The sequence below is a fragment of the Mustela putorius genome, unplaced genomic scaffold (assembly GCF_011764305.1).
Source record: "Mustela putorius furo isolate JIRA1106 unplaced genomic scaffold, ASM1176430v1.1 tig00000228_pilon_pilon_pilon, whole genome shotgun sequence".
NCBI classification, from domain to species: Eukaryota; Metazoa; Chordata; class Mammalia; order Carnivora; family Mustelidae; genus Mustela; species Mustela putorius.
In genome coordinates, this window is record NW_025421322.1 from 7,861,313 (window position 1) to 7,883,851 (window position 22,539).

The window sequence follows — 22,539 nt, forward strand, 5'->3', positions numbered from 1 at the left end:
TTTACAGATGCAGAAAACATATTTAGGGAGACTAAAGGTCCTTCTTAAAGTCCACAACTGATTAATGTTAGAGCAGTGACACTGCTTTTTCCATTACCTATACATAATTTTATAATTTTCTAGACCTACACATCCTTTGACCCCTGTTTTCTTTCCTTTCAAAAGAGGCTCTTCCCACCTTAGAGAGTCTGTGTTTTATAATTTTACAGCTTTTGAAGTTCTATTACCCTTTATTTTTGTTTTAACATCAATGAAATAAACATTAGACTATGGAATTTAAAGAAGAAATGTTAAGGTGTTGTTTTCTACTAGATTTTTGTAGTTTATCCATCCACTTTAGGGAATATGTTAATGCTGCTCAAGGAAGGCTTTGCTGAAATCAGCAAAAACAGTATTATAATGTCTTTCTCAATAAATTCTTTAGAATTTGCATTTATTTCCTCTCTAGTATTTTATCCCTCCATTCTTTACTTAGGCAGTTTTAAAATAAGAAGCTGATGTTTGTACATACATTACTAAAACATAATTATGGGGATTTGTTCTCCTGTGTGATTTCATTTCTCCACATTTTCTCACTGTTTCCTGTTTCTCACTGTTTTGTTTTTCCCAGAATTAATGATTTTCCATTTTATCCCCTTAGTCTTTACCCCTGGTTTACCGGATTAGTTTTCTTTTCCTGACTACTTCCATTGGCTAGAAACTCCAGCACAGTTCTGAATAGAAGTGATGCGAGCATACATCCCTGTTTTGTTCTTGATCTTAGGGTGGAAGCATTCAGTCCTTCTCTACTAAGTATTATATTAGCTGTTAGTTTTTCACAGATGCTATCTATTCCTAATTTGCTGAGAGATGTTTTTGGTTTATTTGTTTATTTTTATATCAGGAATATATGCTGGAAATTATCAAACACTTTCCCTCCATCTATTGAAACTAATCATGTTTTTCCTTCCTTATTAATGTAGTAATGAACTTCATTGGTTGATTTTGAAATGCTAAACCAACTATATTCCTGGGACAAATCCCATTTGCTTATGATGGTTTAACCCTTTTATCTAATAATGGGTTTGATTTGTTAAAGTTTCATTTATAGTTTTTGCTTCATGAATGTTAGTGTCTGTAGTTTTCCTCTTATAATATGTTTCTTTGATTTTTGGTATCACAGTAATGCTGTACTGATAAAATGAGTTGGGAAGTATTTCCCTCTCTTCAGTGTTTTAGGAAAGTTTCTGTAGGATTGGTATTTATGTTTTATAGATTTTACCAGGAAAGCCATCTGGGCATGATGTTTAATTTTTGGGAAGGTTTTAAAGTACAGTTTCAATTTCTTTAAATAGGTATAGAATTATTCAAGTCATTTATTCTTTCTTGAATGAGCTTTGGCGTTTTTCAAGGAATTTCTTCAGATCCTCATAAGTTGTAATATTTATTGGCATAAACCTGCTCACAGTATTCCATTATTATTCTTTAGTATCTGTAGATTCTATAGTGATGCTACCTTTTTCATCTCTGATATTGGTAATTTACATCTTCTCTCTTTTTCCTGCTGAATTTGGCTAGAAATCTATTAATTTTAATGATCTTCTCAAGTAACTAGTTTTTTGTTTCATTGGTTTTCTCAATTGTTGATTTCATCTTTGATCTTTATTATTTCTTTAATTCTGCTGATTTGGGCTTTAATTTTCTCTTTTTCTGGTTTCTTAAGGTGGGAACTGAGGTCTTTGCTTTGAAATGTCTCTCCTTTTCTAATATTGCTATTACATGCTGTCAGTTTCCCCTAAGTACTTCTTTGGTGACATCCCCCAAATTCTGATATGTTGTCTTTCATTTTCATTCAGTTAAAAATACAAGTTTTCCTTTTCTTCTTTGATACATGAATAATTTAGAAGTATGTTATTTATTTTCCACATATTAGGGAGTTTCCAGAGATTTTTATGGTAATGATTTTTAATTTAGTTCTATTGTGGTCCTAAACATACTTTGAATCCTTTGAATCCTTTGAAATGTATTCATAATTATTTTATGATCAGTATATGGTTTATTTTGGTAAATATGTATACTTGAAAAGGATATGTATTCATATGTTCTTTAATTTTTTGGTGGATTTTTTTTTTTTAAGATTTTATTTATTTATTTGACACAGAGAGAGAGAGAGAGATCACAAGTAGGCAGAGAGGCAGGCAGAGAAAGAGAGGGAGAAGCAGGCTCCCTGCTAAGCAGAGAGCCCAATGCGGGGCTTGATCACAGGACCCTAAGATCATGACCTGAGCTGAAGACAGAGGCTTTAACCCACTGAGCCACTCAGGTGCCCCTGGTGGAGTGTTTTTAAATGTACTCTAAGTCAAGTTGGTTGATGCAGTTGTTCACGTCTAGTATATCCTTTTTGATGTTCTGCTTATTTATTTTCTCAATTATTAAGAGAAGGATATTGAAATATACAACTATACTTGAATTAGTCTCCTTCCTTTTGCAGTTCTATGTATTTTTGGTTTTGTTTTATGTATTTTATTAAGTTCTGTTTTCAAATGCATAAACATTTAAGATTATTACGTTTCTATTAATTAATTGACCTCTTTAAAATCATTATATGGCTTCCTTTTTTCCTGGTAATAGTCTTCGCTCTGAAATCCACTTTGTCTAATCTTAATAAAGCCACTCCAACTTTGGTTTACATTTTTCTCTTTTACTGTAGATTAATTTTTGTCTTCCTATTTAAAGTATTTTCTTTATAGACAGCGTATAATTGGGCCTTGCTTTCTTATTCAACCTGAAAATCTCTACATTTTAATTGGGGCCTTAGATAATTTATATTTAATATGATTTCTTATATGATTTGTTTGGTTATATCATTTTCCTTTTTTCTACTTGTATTGTCTGATTTTTGTTTTTGTTCTCTTTTTGTTTTAGTCTCCTTTGAATTAGTCAAGCACTTTTTATGATCCAGGTTATCACCTTCATTGCCTTGTTAGCTTTGTGACTGTGTTTTATAGCTTTGTTTTTTCTTCATTTTGTTATTTATTAATTGCTTCAGGATAGTAGTATAAATTTAGTAGTATAAATCTTTAAATTTCATTATCAGTCTTCACTGATATTATATCATTTTGTGTATAATATAGTATAAGAACCTTCCAACACTGTATTTCCATTTCTACTCTTTTGGACTTTATTAACATAAAGCATGATATATTTTACTTTTACTTATTTTATAACCTGACATTACACAGTTATTCATTTTTGTTTAGAAAATTTATCATTTAAAGAGTTTTAAATAATAGAGGAAATATTGTCTATTTACTGTTGTCTTTATCATTTCTAATATTATTACTTTCTTCTCATAGTACTATATTTCTGTATGGTATCATATTTTACCTGCCTGAAGTTGTTCCTTTAATATTTATTGTAGTGTGAGTCTGCTGATGAGGAATAAACTTTTCTGCTGAAAATTTTGCTTTTTTTTTTTAAACGTTTTTCTAGGTATAGAATTCTAGACTGAGGGTTTTTCTTTAAGTATTTTAAAATTTTGTTTCACTGTTTCCAATTAGACGTGTGATACCATTCTCATCTTTGTTTTTCTGTATATCAATGTTCTTTTTTCTGATTGCTTTTTTTCCCTAAAGATTTATTTATTTATTACTGAGCATGGGGTGGGGGTGGGGAAGAGGGGCAGAGGAGTCAAGCAGACTCCACATTGAGCATAGAGCCATCTGTGGGGCTCCATCTCACCATCCTGAGATCATGACCTAAGCTGAAACCAAGAGTTAAATGCTCAACCAAATGCACCACCCAGGCTCCCCTATCTAATTGCTTCTTCCTCTTTTTTTTTTTTTTTTTAAAGATTTTATTTATTTATTTGACAGGCAGAAATCACAAGTAGGCAGAGAGGCAGGCAGAAGGGGTGGGGGAAGCAGCCTTCCTGCCGAGCAGAGAGCCTGATGCGGGGCTTGATCCCAGTACCCTGGGATCATGACCTGAGCCAAAGGCAGAGGCTTAACACACTGAGCCACCCAGGTGCCCTGTCTAATGGCTTTTAAGATAATTCTTTTTATCACTGGTTACATGAAACTTAATTATAATGTTTCTTTGTATTTTTTTTTCTTCATCTTTCTTGTGTTTGTAGCTTTTTTGATTTGTGAGTTTATAGTTTATGTAGGGTTTTGGAAAATTTTGGCCATTATTTTTTCAAAAAAAATTTTTTTTAATGTACAATGTATTATTTGTTTCAGGAGTACACATCTGTAATTCATCAGTCTTACACAATACACAGTGCTCACCACACCACATACCAAATATTTTTATTGGGCTTTCTTTTTTTCTTTCTTTTCCTTCAGGAACTCTCATTACTCATACATTAATTAGGCCGCTTGAAGTTGTTTTACAGATTACTTATGTTCTTTTCATTAAACCACATTTTATTTTTCTCTTGCTTTTCATTTTAAGTATATTTTATTGTTGTGCTTTTGAGTTTACTCTTTTTTTTTTTTGCAATATCATATCTGCTTTTTCTTTTTTTCATCTCAGACATTGTTTTTATGTCTAAATTTCAATTTTGGACTTTTTAAAACTATCTTCCATGAGCTACATAAGTTTTTGTACATACAGAACAAATGCTCTGTAATAACTGTTTTGATGTTCTTTTCTGCTAATTTCAACATCTCTGTCTCAGTTTTTGGTTGGTTTTGATTGATTATTCTCATTATGATATGTGTTTTCCTCACTCTCTTCTGAGTACAATTTTGTATGTGTTTATTCAACGTGAATTAACAGTTCTTCCAGTTTTGGTGGTAGAAACATCACTGTTTTCTCTAACCCTTCGTATGACTTTTTTCACATGCATGCTCACTCATCATTACCAGCTGAATACTTGAAGGGAATCCCTGCAGATCTATGGGGTTCTCCTTCTACAGTTTTTTCTTCTGTGGTAAGCTGGCCTGTGAAATGCAGTTGTGCTGGCCTCCTCACAGTGTTTGTTTTCAGTTTGTTCTCTTCACTTGAGGATGTTTGCCAAGCGAACTGCTGCCTGGAAAGTCTCTCAAACTATAAGCTGGGGGCAGTTAGAGAGCTTATCCTATTTGTTTCCCATATTTTAGCTATCTCTGTGGGTTTTTTTGCCTGATGCCCAGTGTCTTGAAAACCACTTCTTTATGTGTTTTCCCACATTATGTTTGATTGCTAGGCAAGTGGAGAAATCTTGTTCTTGCTACTCCATTTAGGCCACAAGTAGAAGTCTCTAATGAATCAGATTATAGGCTTGATTATATATTTTCCGGCTTCTAAGGTATAGTCACTTTATGCTGAGCAAAGTGTTTTTTTTTTTTTTTTTTATGCTGAGCAAAGTTTTAGTTAGTAAATTAAATACAGTGAAAAATTGGAAATCCCGTTGAAAGTCTGTTTTATTGTAGTCAACTATAGAACTCTGTATGTTGTGGATTAGCCTGGTGGATGGTTTGTGGAAGAAAGAAGGAGCCGGAAGTAGTATTTCCCATTTTTCTTGTATTTTTTCTTATATCTGAGGGAAGTATTAGGGGAATGAAACATAAGAAAAAATAATCTAGATTTTAGCTCAAAGAGCATAACTTTGGATTTCTTTATTAGTTTTTCTACATTTTTATTCATAATCTACTTGAGGAAGCATTCCTTTGTATGATATGTATAAAGGTTGTCCATATTCTAAGTGAAAAAAGTATTTTTAATTTCTCTTTTTAAATTGGATCATTGTATGTATGCTTGGTTGCCTTATGTAATAGAAGAGGCTTTTAATCTCAATAGATGCTGAATATACTTTTTGATTTATCATAGCCCCAAAGGATTAAGCTCAGTAAAATTTGTTCAGACTATTTTTATGAAGTAGAATAATGAGAATACAAGTATTTTATAGCTTAAAATTTAATTATAAAGCATTTTAAAATAATTTTAGTAATCTTCTATGAGAATAAGATAAAAGAGTCTTTTGTTTTAATTTTGAGGCTCTTTCATGTGGAGCCATCCTTAACAATTAATTAACTTTTTTGAGGCACATGATTCATGATTCAGCAAGAATAAATGTAGTGCAGGACATATGGAAATACCAATATAATATGTTTTTATGAAATATTGCTTTTATTTATTTCCTCTTAAGATGACACCCCCTGTAAATTAAAGCTTTATATTTAGTTCAGATTTAAAAATAATGACTTCATAAGGAAGAAATTATTTTATAATCATAGATTGGGGATTCTAATAGGGCAGACATGAAAGGTAATTTACAATGAGGATTATTTTAAGCTTCGAAGGATGGCAACATTAATTTTTTCTTTCTTTTGCTTTTTGGTGGGAAAAATATATTATTATTTGCTTAAAAGATATCTCATTTTGAGAAAGTAAGTAATACACATTTTTCAGAATTATATTAATTTACAAATATAATAGATGGGATTTTTTCTTTACTATAAATTATCAGATTCGAAGCAGAATGAATCATAACTTTTAGAATGATTGTAAAAGCAAATGATCATTAAATAAGTCCCTTAAAATATATTGACATATGTTGTTCATTATGTCATATGGCTAAGAGTGAAATAATATAGACGTTTTTACTGTATAACCGTATCATTAAGTATCATTTATATGAATGATTTTAACAATTAATTTTTTAACTGTGCACTGAGAGATAAACTAATGATTAGGGTATTTCTGCAGTCCTTCAGGTAGTTCTTTCTTTTTGAGAAATTTCAACTCACAGGGCATCTGCGTGGCTCAGTTGGAAGAGCATGCAACTCTTGATCTTGGGTTTGTGAATTCGAGCCCCCAACTGGGTGTAGAGATTACTTAAAATAAATAAATAAAATTAAAAAAAATTTCAGGTCACTATGATTATGGGCAAGTCTTTAGCTAGTGTGCTGGTGCAATATACAATCAGTTCCCAAATGCCCAAGGCAAGCATATCAGATATGAATTTTCTTTTAAATGTCATAGAAATACTACATACCAGTATATCAGGAAACACTTAACATTCTCCAGGAAGAGGCTGGCATAAATTGAGATGAAGAATCTAGTTTTGTTTCTGTCCTGCTGTTGTATGACTTTGGTTTGACATGTCACTTCATGTCTTAATGCTTCGGTTTCAAAAGCTGTAAAACGAAAACATCAGTTTGTGATTTCTAAGGTCTTTTTTGGGTTCGACATTTTATAATTGTAAAATTTAAAATTAAAAAATTTAACTTAAAAATTAAAAATTTAAAATAGATAACTCATGTAATGCTTGAAGTACCAGAAAGTATATTCACATAGCCAAATATATTTACTGCTTAAATAATTTTTAGGAAGGAACTGAGAAACTCCATCAATTCTCCTACGTTACTGTATCTAGTACACTGTGCGTTAAGCTTTGGTTTTTATCCCACCCCACATTTATGGAACATGACAGTGTTGAGGGCATCACAGTTTTAGTAAACTGTGTTCATAGGAATTTGAGAGCTGGGTAGCAGCTAGTTATAATTCCAATTATTAGAATTATTAAAACTCTATATAATTCTAATTATTAGAAGTATTATAATTCTATATAATGCTAATTATTAGAATTTTATAATTCATAGGACTACCCTTAAGCCAATGACTGCATCAGGTGGATCCTCAATTTTAAGCCTTTAGGCTCAATGATGTAGAAGGTGTGAGAATATTATTTGAAATGGTTGTTGAATTTAAAAGGAAGAATTATTTTCCCTCATTGATGTCAGCCTCCCTAATGGTACAGCATAATATAGGAACTGTGAGAAACAGTCTAACTTACAGAGCCTTAGGACATTTTATACTAACTCATTCATATCACCGTCATGGGAGGAGGCAAAATCATGTTGCAAATGGAGCATAAGGAAAGACATTTTCAGTGAAGTTTACATGAGCTCATTTCCTTCTCCACAGGGCATCTTTTATAGTTATTTACCTGGCTCCGCCCCCACTTCCATCACCTGTAGAGCACGATTCAGTGTTGGTAATATTACTAGAAGAGCTAGGAAGCTTACACAATCTGTTGTAGTTACAGGTTGGGATTGTTTCTCTTCAGGAATCTCTGGATGATTCCATAGGCACTTTATACTCTGAGGTATATGGCAGTAGGCTTGAGAGTGAGGTAGTGTACACTGGCTGTGGAAGGAAGGCTTTCTGGAGAGTAGATGAGTGTGAATAACTTAAAGGGCAAAAATTTCCATATGTATCTTTCATTTTTTTCTTAAAATGGATCTACCTGAGAACATTTCTGTTTTGTGGAATTTTCTTTCTAACTCACTTTTTTATAATTGCTCTTATGCTTTTCAAATCAAACGCCTGCTCCTTAACCCTACCTAATGTGAATCTAGTCTTTATATAATGGATTGCCTCAGGATGTAAGAATTTCTGAGGCATGAAACAAAGTGACAATTCTACAATGTCTTGTCTTGAGGGAGAGTTCCTTGAGGGCAAAGCAGTTAGAGATTTTGTAAGAAAAATAGAAAGGAGAAGCGTTTATTTCTATAAGGCAAGCGGACTTCTGGTGGGACTCTGGTTCCTTATGTCTCTTTTTTAGAATTAGAACTTTGATGTGAGATGATCGTAGTGGTCCATAATGCCACATTTATTTGAATTTAAAAATGAAGTTGGACACTTTGAGGAAAAAAAAACCAAAAAACACATATTTGTCTAATGGTTTCTCAACGTGGCCTGGTTTTCCAAATAGGATATGTAGTAAGCATTTTCCATATAATGAATGAGGTAAATCTGCAGCTCCAGGATTTGATAAAAATGTAATTGAAACATACCTACAATATACAATGTATCTGAAAATGCATCCTTCTAACTATTTAAACTTCAAATGTAAATGTTATCCTAAAAATGTGTGAGAGGTACATGGTTTTTAGGTGTTTATTTTGGAGAAAAGAAAAAATATATTTAGATTACCGATATATAACAGGTGCATAGGTATTCTTGATGAATGGCATATTGTTAACCAATACTTGGTTAATGTGCATTTGAAAGCCTGCTATCTACTGCTGTCTACTTGCTCCTAACCACCTGGAGAGAAAGAAAGAATCCTGCTCAGTACCTAATATCTTCATCAATAAATGAAGTAAGCTCCTTGTCAGTGCATAAGATGAGCACCAGGTTCAATAGATTTTACTTAGCTTGTATGGGGAAGATTAATAATAGCATCTGCAATGAATTCTAATCATAAAAGTGGACTATATGGTAGTTTAATAGATAAAGAAATTCAGGATATCACCAAAACTGCAACATAGCATAGTTAAAAAGACACTAGGTAGGGGAGCACAAAAGGAAGGGAATACAGACAATATGTGAGAGGAGCGTTAGAAATAGTTATGAATTCCTCTATTTTTTAGGTAGAATACTCAGTAAATCTCACCCAATTCTTTTTCAAACAATCCCAAGAAAATATTTAGCTTCTAACATAAGCAAAAGAATAAATGAGCTCTTACCTGAAACAATTTTTTTTTTTAATTTCAAGTAAAAAATAATCCTGATCCATAAAAAGAAAAAACATCAGGGGTCACAAAGGAACATTTCGAGGTGACAGATATGTCTGTTAACTTCACTGGGGTGATGGTTTCATAGATGTATTCATATGTTTAAACTCTTCAAGTTGTATATGGAAATATATGCCTTTTTTTTTTGTATATCTAAATAAATCAAATGTGACCCAATTGGAAAAAATGAAAGGATATAAGATTCTTCTTTTGAAGAATCTCTGTCTTTTTAATTCCCTTTCAATGAATATATTAGAATAGCACTAAATCTTACTTGTCAGAACAGGCTGTGTATTTTATATCACTGGAACAAGCCCTAGATCTATTCCTTCTGTAACTTTCAAATTTTGAACGGTACCACTATCTACTTTGTCACCTAAACCAAAAAACCAGGAATACTTTTAGGTCTCTCTATCACCCATCTTTACTCGCAATGTTTGGAGATGGTCATTTCCTCATTACCTTTATGAACTACTAACTGTGGTCTTATTTGGGCTTTTCTTTCACCTGGACTAATGTCAGTTTCCTCATGGGTCTCTCTGCTTTTGTCTCGATTCCTTGTACACATACTTCACATATTGCTATTGCGATATTTGTAAAATGCAAATCTGATTATTTTACCTTCTGCTTAAAACCTATTTAATGACGACTCATTTTTTGATGATTCATGAAGTCATCATGACTCCTGGAGTTTCTAATGGCGTAAAGTGTCCTCTGATTCGTATCCTGCCTAACTCAAGGCATGTGCTTCACTCCATTCTGTAAGCCCCAGCCAAGCTACACTATTTGTATTTATCTCTTATCCTTTTGCTTACCCTGCCACTTTAATCTGAATTACAGCTCTGCTTTCCCCTAGACCCTGCTCCTACCCATAACTCTTATCCATCTGATGAACATTTACTCTTTTTTCCTGGATTTAAGCATCATCTCCCCATGATGCTTTCTTTGGGTAACTCATGTCAATTTTGTGCTGCCGTGGATGCTGAACACTTCTAATCTAGTACTCTTTATATTTTACTATTAAGTGACTCTATTTCTCTCGGTCCCCTCATTTACTGTTAATTTATCATCTTATTCTGGAAGAGGCATTGTCTTTTGATCCAGCTCCTTGCTGTCGCTCAGCACCGTGACAATGTTTTTTTCAAGATGGCAGAGCAAACTTGCAAACAAATGAGTAAAAAAGATAAACTGTATAAGCACTATGTAATTGTTGCTATTCTTGGAAGAAGGGATTAGACTTTCCAGAGAAAATGGAGTAATATTGTATTGGTGTGAGAGGTGGTTTAGGATTGGTTATAAAAGGTAGGCAAGAAGAGAGAGATGTAATGGTAGTTTAACTATGGAAAGTATATCACATTGATGTAGAGGGAGGGATCTATCTTTTTGGAAATACAGAGAACAAAGCAGTAGGAGAAAGACTGACTAGAGATTTTATTGATTGATTTGAGGGTGAGAGAGTGAGTGAGAGAGAGCATGCGAGCAGGGGGAGGAACAGAGGGGGAGGGAAAAGAAGGGGGAAAGAATCTCAAGCAGACTCTGTGCTGGGAATGCAGAGCCCAGTGTAGGGCTCAGCCCTGAGATCATGACCTGAGCCGAAATCAAGACCCTGATGCTTAACCGACTGAGCCACCCAGGCACCCTGTGATTGAATATCTAGAGGAGGAATCTAAGGGAAACTGACATTTGATTGGCAGGTGACTGGGGAACTAATAATGGAAAGTTATATAAAGAATAGTCACTGACAGAGGCACCTGGGTGGCTCAGTGGGTTAAAGCCTCTGCCTTTGGCTCAGGTCATGATGCCGGGGTTCTGGGATCGAGCCCTGCATCAGGCTCTCTGCTCAGCAGTGATCCTTCTTCCCCCCCCTCTCTTTCGGTCTGCCTCTCTGCCTACTTGTGATCTCTGTCTGTCAAATTAAAAAAAAAAAAAAAAGAATAATCACTGACAGATGATAATGGAAGGTAGATTAACACTTCAGTTGATCTTCAGGAGAGGCAATGTAAATTGGTTATTAGCAGAGGTGATCAGATAGTAAGGAGGGCCATAGGGAAAGTTGATTATGGGGATAAATGGTGAGTATAAAATTATTTGGAAATAAAATACATTTTTGATAGCTTTTTAAAAGAAGTTTTAAATAAATATATGTTTGTACTATTAAACTTTAAATAAATAGCTTTTGGACATACTCTTAAGTTATTAGAGTTTTCAAGTCTAGTAAATATGATCCGAAATAATTTATTGGTCAATTAAATTCACTTTTAAAGAACACATTATTTATTTATTTATTTAAGAAGAGGAAGAGAGAGAAGGGAGCTCGGGGCTGAGGGAGAGGGAGAGAGAGAATCTTAACCAGGCTCCACATTTAGCATGGAGCACGACATGGGACTTCATTTCACGCCCCTGAGATCATGACCTGAGCTGAAATCAAGAGTTGGACGCTTAGCCAATTGAGCCACCCGGGTGTCCCTAAAGAACATTTTAAAATTCAAATTATCCATATGCTTCAAATAAAAATATTTCTCCACAGCAAGTTATTTCTTATGTTTCATATATTTATATTTTATATTTCAGAATATAATTTTTTTATATTTCCATCACTCTTTGCCCTGAGATCCTTGACAATATTTTATATTTATACATTCCCTTTGATTTTCATGCAACTCAATTCCAGTTTACTGATGAGCCTTATTTCACTTCTGACAAATAGTGACAGTGAAACTTCTGATTTAATTGTATTACTAAAATCTGATTAGAAAGTAAAATCTGGGGGTGCTTGGGTGGCTCAGTGGGTTAAAGTCTCTGCCTTCAACTCGGGTCGTGATCTCAGGGTCCTAGTATCGAGCCCCATATCAGGCTCTCTGCTCAGCGGGGAGCCTGCTTCCTCCTCTCTCCCTCTTTGCCAGCCTCTCTGCCTACTTGTGATCTCTGTTTGTCAAATAAATAAATAAAATCTCTAAAAAAAAGAAAAGAAAAGAAAAGAAAGTAAAATCTATTTTGAATTTCTTTTCTTGGAAGGCTTGCTAGTGCAAAGAGAAAGACCATTTTGATTAGGGGTCATTCTTCCTTTTCTTCTAACAATTTCCTGGGGGGGATTTTATGGACTCCTATAGCTTCAAATACTGGGTACATGTTGCTGATTTACAGATATGATTTCACTAGCTAGATTAGTCTTTGGAGCTCCAGATCCACGTATATAGTTCCTACTGAAAAATCTCTGTTTGCATGTAATAATTGGCACCTCAAATTCACCTTGTCTGTACCTGAATTCATTATTTTCCAAGTGTGTTTCTCATGTGTTTCTTCTATCAAGGAATGGTTCTTTCCAGTTGTCCAAGCCAGACTTGGAGTCCTCCTCTACTTCTTCATTCAAGTATTAACAGCCTTACTTCTCAGTGTCTCGTAAATCAGTCTACTTCTCTCCATTTCTCTTGATAATACGGTAGTTCACACTGCTCTCACGTTTGTTTCTTACCCCAAAATTTCAATATCTTTTTTTTTTAAAAGATTTTATTTATTTATTTGAGAGAGTGAGAGAGTGCATGAGTGGGAGGAGGGGCAGGAGATGGGGAAGCAGACTCCCTGCCGAGCAGGGAGCTGGACCTGGGCCTCGATGCTAGGACCCTGGGATCATGACCTGAGCTGAAGGTAGATGGTTAACTGGGCCACCCAGAACCCCCATATTTTGGTATCTGCTTAATTGTCCTCTCAGCTTCCAGATTTGTTTCCTTCCAATTAGTGTGCACTTTGTCACACAGTTGAAGACTCAGTCAGTAGTAGGTAATGATATTTTGCCTTATTTATAAATCATATGGTAAGTGTTTTTGTTTATTTTTTATTCCTGTTGACATAATAAAGATATGATGGCAATAGTATTTCATAATGTTTTATAGCTAAGTTTTTCATGTATATGTTATAGCTGAAATTTAATTTACCTGTTCAGAGGAATTAACTTGGCAAATTTGTTAGTTATAACTTCATTTTGTTTCATTTTTTTAAGTTTCTGCAGTGTGAATTAATTTTCGTTAAAGGGTGATGCTTTTAGTTATTCATGGAGACTTCAGTTCAAACGTATCAGTTATAATCGAGTCATTCCCTCATACTTGTATTCCAAATATACCAGTCTTGTTTGTGCTTTTGTGCTTTTTGCATACTTCATGTTCTTTGCATGAAATATTCTTCCTTACTGGTCTTGCTTGACTTTCTCTTCTTTATTCTTTAAAGGCCTGCTTACATCTCAGAAACTTTCTCTTAATCCTTTTTCATAAAGTCTTGTTATCTCCTCCATCATTCCTGTTTCTATAGTGCTTTGTTGTTTTCCTGCTTTCAGAGGCCTCTCCATTCTGCATGGTTTTCCTTCTCTTACTACATTTAGTTCTTTGATGGCAGAAACTGTCTTACTTAGTTTTTATGTCCCAGAAATCTAGTTTAGTGCACGATACAAATAAACTGAATGCTTCATAAGTGATTTTTGTTGGACTAACTGATTAGCAATAGATGTCCTGGATGGTGCACAATAGTTTTTTATATGACCTTTACCATTTGTAACAAATGAAGCAATCAAGAGCACAGTATAATGTAAAGAATGCAATTCTCTCGCTTCTAGGCAATATCCTATGTTTCAATAGGTTAGAATAGTATAGAACTCCATGCCAGGCACTGTATTGAGAGCTTTCCATGTTATTTTATTTCAGAAAATCCTATAAAGTAAATATTGATTCCCTATTTTGCAGATAAAGGCTTAGAGAGTTTAAGAAAATTACACAAGGTATACAGGTAGAAATGTTACTTAAAAAAAAGGTGGAATTTTAAGATAGATCTCTCTTAGTCCTTCCTCTTAGTCACAAGTATTATAAACGGCTAACCATAACATCAGAGAAGCAGTGATACTTCAAAACGCATGATTTTAATTTTTAATCTATATGTTCTTATATCAGATCATTATTATTATGTTACCACTTTTACAGTTGTTATTATATTTAAGTAATGAGAAATGCAACAGTTTTTAACAATATCTAAATGTGTTCCCTTGACCAAATCATGCATCTTGCCATTTTATTAATTTATAGGGTCTTATCTTTAATTTTTTTCTAATTTTTTATTTTTAGTTATAAAGGTTAGAAGGCTTCTAAATTAATGGGACAGAAATAACTTTTAGAAGCAATATGCATAATTCACATAAAATTTTATCTACTTTTGACAGTATACGATGAAATTAAAGATAAACAGTGATGCTGTGTTTTATTGTCTCTACTTAAAAAGCTATTTTCTTTAACATTGTTCAGTTTCTCTCTTTGGATTAATTGAGTATTTAATTGGGATTTTATTTATGGAAAGAACATTTTCATTTTTCTGATGTTTGTATATTTAATTTCTTTTATAGAAACTATTGTTTATATATCTTTATATATTCTAGTATATGGCATACTCTTGCTTGAAATGTGTGGAAAAAATTTTCCTTTTAAAATGTTTATATTTCAGTCAAAATGTAACAGACTTTTTCAGAATTTTTATTTCACTAACAAACTCTTAAAAACTCTTACTTATTTTAGGAATGGAATTAATTATTATTTTTTTTGTTTTGTCTTTTCTGTCCTTTCTAACTTGCTTTCGTGGATTTCACACCAGGAGGACAAAGTGGTTAGAGTCTTTTTTTTCTGTCTAATATTATTTTTTTCTTGCTGTTATTATTGCTAATTTTAATTTGTTAGCTATATTTAATTTATATACTTCTAAGTGTTTTGTTACAGCTGTAGTGCATGGTAATTGCTATATGTTGATATATTTTAAGCATGCTATCTGATTTTACTGATAAACACATTTTATTATATTATAGATGAAAATTTGATTACTTTATTTGACTCTTAAAAAAGCTTGCCTCTTTGGTTTCGTATTTTTTTTAAAGGAAATATTCTAGCATTCTTCATTGTGATAAGAACTTCTTTCATCTTATGGTTTTCTCAACTCCTTGTATTGGTCAGTTTTCAAGTTTCTGAGTTAATATAAAGATGTAATCTTTGTAATAATGAGTCTCAATAACATTGAACATGGATTTTCCGAAGCGTATGTTTATAGTTGATCTGAGCATTTGATATATTTTTATTTTTATTTATAAAATGTTTTAGAGATTAGCAAAATTAGCTATCTTATATCCTCATGTTGCATATTAGATATAATTATAATTTTAAAATACTCAGGTATATAGAATTTGGCCACAGGCCGGATTTGAATAACCTGCTAATGTCTGCAGAAGTCTGATTTGGGTTTGGATGTGCTCTGGAGACTGGTGACTTCCTGCAAACATAGATAAAATCTTCCTATTCTGATTCTTTTGATGAGTCATACTAAAACTTGAGGTCTTTTCAAGCTTTCCAAATTCAAATTGGCATAAAACCCAAAGAGAGATCCTTTAGCTGATATCTTCCAACAGTACCTTCTTTTTTGTTGGTTGGAGCATTTTTATTCTGTTCAGTTTTCAGTTACTTGGTTGGGATAATACGAGTGTTGGCAAATACTGATACGGGTTTAGAATGAAATCTCTGAGCAGAAGAAAAGATACTGTGATTTCCTTCTTCTTCTTCTTTCATAATGAATTCTGACACCTATCCCAGAAATGAGACTTTCAGTGATAACTTAGCTACCTAAATGATGTTCATGTACTGACAAGATTTCATAATATAACAGTTTGTATTTTAAACCATAGAGAGGCTAACAGATAAAAGTATGTGAATTTTATGTGGGTTTGGAACATTGCAAATAAAATTCAACAGGACTTTTTAATGACACTCTTTTATGTAGCCCTGTTTAATAGAACTTTCACCAATGATGACAGTGTTTTGTATCTTTAACATCAATGCAGAAGGTTCTTGTCGCAGGTAGCTATTGAAACTGTGAAATGTGGTGAGTGTGGCTGAATAACTGTAATGGAAATTTTATTTAATTTTAATTAAATTTAAATAGCCATATATAGCTAGTGGCTAAAGAAACCCCAAGCGTGGGTAGCAAACGTCCCGTGACTAGTCAGCCTTTAAGGCACTACCCTGACCTCACAGTAGCCGTGTGATGTGTAAACTAGTCATGGATGCAGGAAAGCTACACTCAGAATGCAGGAAAGCTACACTCGCCAGGGCCAGTCTCTTATGCAGCCCAGGAGAATAATGGACAAGGGACACCCTCCTAAAGGGCAGAACAAGGGGACATGAATGACCACAGTCAAGGGAGACAGTTGAACCAGGAACTACCAGATAGGGTGACCAAAGAAATGAAGGTATGTCCATGGAGGGATTGCTGGGTGCTATACAGTTGACCACTGTATCTTACTGATTCTTCCTGTTTTGGACAAGAGTTTCTGTTGCGGTCCCTCTGTTCTTTCTCCATCATCGTGTGTTGAGTGTATTGGGAACAGGTAACTTGTCTTTCAGTGTGTAGTCAGTGTTTTACAATGAGGTACACTTGACCTTGGTGGAAAGATTTGCTCTACCTCAGAGATCCTGGATTCAGAGCCAGATTTTGTAAGTAGATGAGACTTTGGGACTGTTTCCTTTTGGGAGGGAGCGAAATGGATTATGAGTAATGTGTATACGTGTGTGTGTTTGTGTGTGTACACATATACATACATTTTAATGCATTCATATATATGTATACATATAAACATGTGTGTATGTATATATGTACACACACATGTGGACTGTTGGCTACTTGAAAAGCAGACTGTTCTAGAAGCTGTTCAATGGCTAGCCTGACTTCTTTATCTCTTGCAGTCCCCAATGGGAGGACCTGAAAAATATAAAAATTTCTAGATTTATCTGCAACTGGGATACAGTTCTGTGGCTGTGACACAGTTCTAGGAAATGAGGTGTAAGAAAATTTATGAGAGCTTCTAGAAAGTCATGATAAAGAATGAAAGATGTAGCTGGCACTACCCTTTTTTTTTTTTTTTTTTTAAGTGGCATTACCTTTTAATGCAGAAGTGTTATCTTGGGCTTTACCAGCCCTCGTGAAGATGAGGGAAAAGCCAAGAGTATTGGAATCATGAGGTGCATGACCTTTTCTGAGCTCCTGGTTTAATAGTATTGGACAGCTTTCTTCAATGTGAGAGAAGTACCCAACCTCAATTAATTCTTGTCACTAGAAGTCAGATTTTCTGTTACTTATAGACAAAAGCATTCCTAATGGAAACCTTAGTAGAGATGTATTGTGCAGCAGGGAAACCCTATAAACATCCAGAGTGTTCTTCAGAAATATGGAACTGGAAGAAAGAAATATGTGTTGATCACTGTCTAGATACTCATCTATTTGCTTTTGCCTCTGTAAGTGTTTGAAGACTTAGGGTCACTTAACATGTCTGCTTATATATTATATATGAATTATCTCAGGTTACAAATAGCAAATTAATGTGAATATGTTGGTTTTAGAGAGAATATTTTCTTAAATATGAATTTATCCTATTTCACATGGAATCAAAGAAAAAGGGATTGAATTATTTTTTAAAATATAATTTGGGTGTTTCTTTGAAAATTGTGTGGAACAAATAAGGAAACTAAAGCTCTATGGTAAATTATTTGCCATAGGTTAGAACATATCTCTGTTTATCTTGTAATAAACATTGACCTATTCATGTCTAGTGAGAGTAAAATGAAATTATAGCTTTGGGAACAAAGTGATGCTCATTTCACTGTCTAGTGATAATATTATTATTTATATAAAGACCACTTTAATGAGGATCCTCTTTCTTTTTTTATGACAGTGATGACTTCTCTTAGGATGCCAGTGTTACTTGTGGTTATTGTTACTGAAGTGAAAGGTATGGAAGGATGACATGTGATGTGTAGTGTCTCTCACATTTCAGAAGCGGAAAAGTTATCTGTTGGGTTGCAGCTGTAGCTGTGATATTCAGAACAAAGTGCTTGGTTTTCCCTGAAATTTGATGCTTTTTCTGATTTAAGCTCGTTATTGAGGCTACCATACCTACATTTTCATCTAGCTGCTGATTGTAGTTCTCATTTGGAGTTGGAGTTCAACAAGAAAGTATGTTTATAGTATGTTTGTTCCATTTCATCTGGGCAATAGCTGTACAGAGCTGCATTTCAATAGATACTGTCTTAACAGTAATAAATTAACTTATTTGCTTCTGCATTTCTATTTGATAATAAAATAACATGTATATGATATTAATGAAATTGTTCTAGAAATTTAATAGAAGAGCTCTGTTAGGGCCAACTTTTATAATAGAATCATAAGTTAAAATGCTACCACTATGCTGCTTCTTATAAGTCTGACAAAGACCAGAATTTGTACTTTTTCAGTAAGAATACTATTCAAACCCCCAAAGTTTTTGTTAGCAAAATAGAAGTATTTTGAACAGTATTATTTAGATGACATACCTTACAACAGAAATATGGAAAAATGCATTTAGAAAACAGGGAGAGCTGAAGGGAATGGGTGGTAAAGGGGATTAAGAGATACAGGCTTCCAGTTACAAAATAAGTAAGTCACAGAGATGAAAAGTACGACATAGGGGAAATAATAATATTGTAATTACATTGTATAGTGACAGATGTGACTACACTTACAGTGGTAAGCACTGAATAATGTATAGAATTGTCAAATCAATATATTGTACAGCTGTAACTAATATAACATTGTATGCTAATTATACTTCAACTGAAAAAAAGGCAAGAAGAGTTTTGATCAGGGGAAATTGTAGAGCTGGGAAAATATTGTGCATAATTTAAAAGATAGGGATAAAAGTCACATCAATAAAAAATATAGGGACTGCTGAATATTTACTTGGAGATACTATATATTCAAAAATTCAGTGAAAAATTTATAATATTAAAAATCATTCACCTGATCAGTTGCCTAGTTTTGGTTAAGTGGGCAAATGAACTTTGGGAATCTCATTTAGGTCTCTTATAAAAAGGGATTAAAACTCACATTGTGGAAATTCTGTGAAATGCCATATCTGTAGGATAAAATATCCTACAGGGAAATTATAAAGAATATATGGGACAAGTGAAAATACTGGTAACTATAACATGTTGGAGGTTTGGGAAGGTCATGTTACTAATAAGAACTGATTTAAAATGACTCTTAGTTTGGCTTTGATAGAGACCAAAAGAAGTTAGAGAGATCACGAGGTATAGTTACAGTTGCAGCATAGCTAACTTCTTGGGAGCAGAGACAGGTCGTACATTTTGATTATGTATTTTGCTACTTCTCCACCTGTAGCTAACTTTTGCTTTGATCCAATCATTCCAATCAGGTCTTCCATTCTGTTGAATCTACAACTGAAAGGAGCCCTGTTTCTTGATCCTCTGTGAGGCTCCTGTAATTACACCAAGTGCCATAGATGAGAGCTTATGAGCTCCTGAAATAGGAGAGAGTGTCATTGGCTGTACTATGGGATCAGAGTTGAGAGTTAAGTGACGTGAGAGTTGAGAGTTAAAAATGAGAAGTTCAGTGGTTGAATAGAGAGGATGAAAAAGAGTAGTATAGGATTGCAACTAGATTTTTGCATTGAATGAAGATATTTGTGCTGAAGCCAGCTTGTGGAAGATAGAGGGCATATTTGGGGCAAGAAGGGATGGCAGTGATTGTAGTTACAGCGGTACGGAGTTTGAAGAGCTTTTAGGATACCAAGAAAGGGGTGTTCACTAACTTTATTGAACTATCGTGTATAAAGAGCGTTGTGATAAACTTTTCATTGTGTATCATTTCATTCTCATGACAGCTTCTATTAACATTGAGTGGTGGGAGTCCTAGTAGGGTCTGAGGTGGGATGCAACACAAAATGGTTGTGTTGAACCATTTCTACTTGCAATTTTTGTTGAACAAAAATTCTACTTGCAGAATGCCCAAGTTTAAAGCCAGCCTCTGTCATGTTACTAACTATATTATTTGGGGCAGTTACATCACTACTATAAGCCTTACTTTCCTCATCTCTAAAATGCAGGTAAGATTCTTTTTTTAAAAAATATTTTTTATGGCTAAGTAATAGTCCATTAAATATAGATACCACATCTTTATCCATTCATCTATTGATGGACACTTGGGCTGTTTCCATAATTTGGCTATTGTAGATGCTGCTGCTGTAAGGGTCAGGCTGCATGTACGCCTTTGAATTCGTTTTTTTTTTTTTTTTTATTCTTTGAGTAAATACCTAGTAGTGTGATTGTTGGGTCATAGGGTAGTTCTGTTTTTTTTTTTTTTTTTTTTTTTTTTTTTTTTAAGATTTTATTTATTTATTTGACAGAGAGAAATCACAAGTAGTCGGAGAGGCAGGCAGAGAGGGAAGCAGGCTCCCTGCCGAGCAGAGAGCCCGATGCGGGACTCGATCCCAGGACCCTGAGATCATGACCTGAGCCGAAGGCAGTGGCCTAACCCACTGAGCCACCCAGGCGCCCCGGTAGTTCTGTTTTTAACTTTCTGAGGAATCTCTATACCATTTTCCACCGTGGTTACACTACTTTGCATTCCCACCAACAGTGTAAGACGGTTCCCCTTTCTTCCACATCCTCATCAACATCTGTTTCTTGTGCCGTTGATTTTAGTCATTCTGGCAGGTGTGAGGTGATACCTCGTTTGGTTTTGATCTGTATTTCCTTGATTATCAATGATGTTCAACATCTTTTCCTGTGTCTGCTGGCTATCTGTGTGTCTTCTTTGGAAAAATGTCTATTCATGTCTTCTGCCCATTTCTTAACTAGATTATTCATTTTTGGGGTGTTGAGTTTGATAAATTCTTTGTAGATTTTAGATACTAACCCTTGATCAGATATGTCATTGGCAAATGTCTTCTCCCATTCTTTAGGCTGCCTTTTAGTTTTGTTGATTGTTTTACTTTGCTGTGCGAAACTTTTTATTTTGATGAAGTCCCAACAGTTTTATTTTTGCTTTTGTTTCCCTTGCCTCAGGGAAGGGAAACATTTCATTTCTAGAAAGAAGTTGCTATAGACGATGTCAAAGCTGGTACTGCCTGTGTTCTTCTTTAGGATTTTTATGGTTTCATGTCTCACATTTAGGTCCATTTTAAATTTATTTGTGTGTTTGATGGTAAGAAAGTAGTCCAGTTTCATCTCTTTGCATGTTGCTGTTCAGTTTTCCCAACATCAGTTGTTGAAGACTATTTTTTTTCCCCCATTGCATAGTCTTTCCTGCTTTGTCAAAGATAAATTGACCATATAGTTGTGGGTTCATTTCTGTTTTTCAGTTCTGTTCCATTGATCTATGTGTTTATTTTTGTGCCAGTACCATACTGTTTTGATCAGTACAGCTTTATAATGTAATTTAATATAACTTAATATAATATAACTTAAGTCTGGAATTATGATGGCTCCATCTTAGTTTTTCTTTTTTGAGGTTCCTTTGGCTATTCAGGGCAATGGCATGGGTAGAACTAGATAGTATTATGCTAAGTGAAATAATTCAATCGAGAAAGACAAATTCCATAATGATTTTATTCACGTTTGAAAACAATACAGATGAGCAAAGGAAGAGGAAAAAAAGAGAGGCAAACCAAGAAAGAGACTCTTAATTCTTGAGAAAAAAACTGCCAGTTTCCAGAGGGAAGGGAGGAGGGAATATGGGTTAAATAGATGATAGGGATTAAGGAGAGCACTTAATGGCAGTGAATTGTAGGGAATTGTATGTAAGCGTTGAATCACTATCTTGTACACCTGAAAGTACATCTGAAGGTAATATTACACTGTATGTTACCTAACTGGAATTTAGATATAAACCAAAAAAAAAAAAAAGAAAAAGGAGAGAAAGAAAAAAAATGGGGGCAATAAATAAGTATACAAGAACAGTGCCTACACTACCTTTGATTATTGATTCTTTTCCCAGGACTCTGAGGACCCTCCTTCCTGAGTGCAAAGGGAAATAAAACCCATTATCATATTAAAAAAAATAAGAGAATCTATTATATTTTAACATATTACATTTTATATACTTTATACTTTTATATATTTTAACATATTATATTTTAACATGAAATAGAACAGTATATGATAATTGGTTTGGTGATGGCCCTGTGATAGTCATTGGGTCCAGT

General features: G+C 34.0%; 1 protein-coding gene across 28 annotated transcripts in view; it reads left to right on the forward strand.

Annotated features, from left to right (window-relative positions):
* The window catches only part of RIMS2 (regulating synaptic membrane exocytosis 2), a 595,904-nt gene that overhangs the window by 123,702 nt on the left and 449,663 nt on the right, over positions 1 to 22,539 (forward strand). For 15 of the 28 annotated variants that reach the window (XM_013064767.2, XM_045078009.1, XM_045078011.1 and 12 more), the window contains one exon: positions 15,114 to 15,125. The exons of the other annotated variants lie outside the window; for them this stretch is intronic. In XM_013064767.2, coding sequence (XP_012920221.1) covers positions 15,114 to 15,125 — 12 coding nt within the window. The remainder of the gene's footprint in view (positions 1 to 15,113; positions 15,126 to 22,539) is intronic. 28 annotated transcript variants of the gene reach the window in all.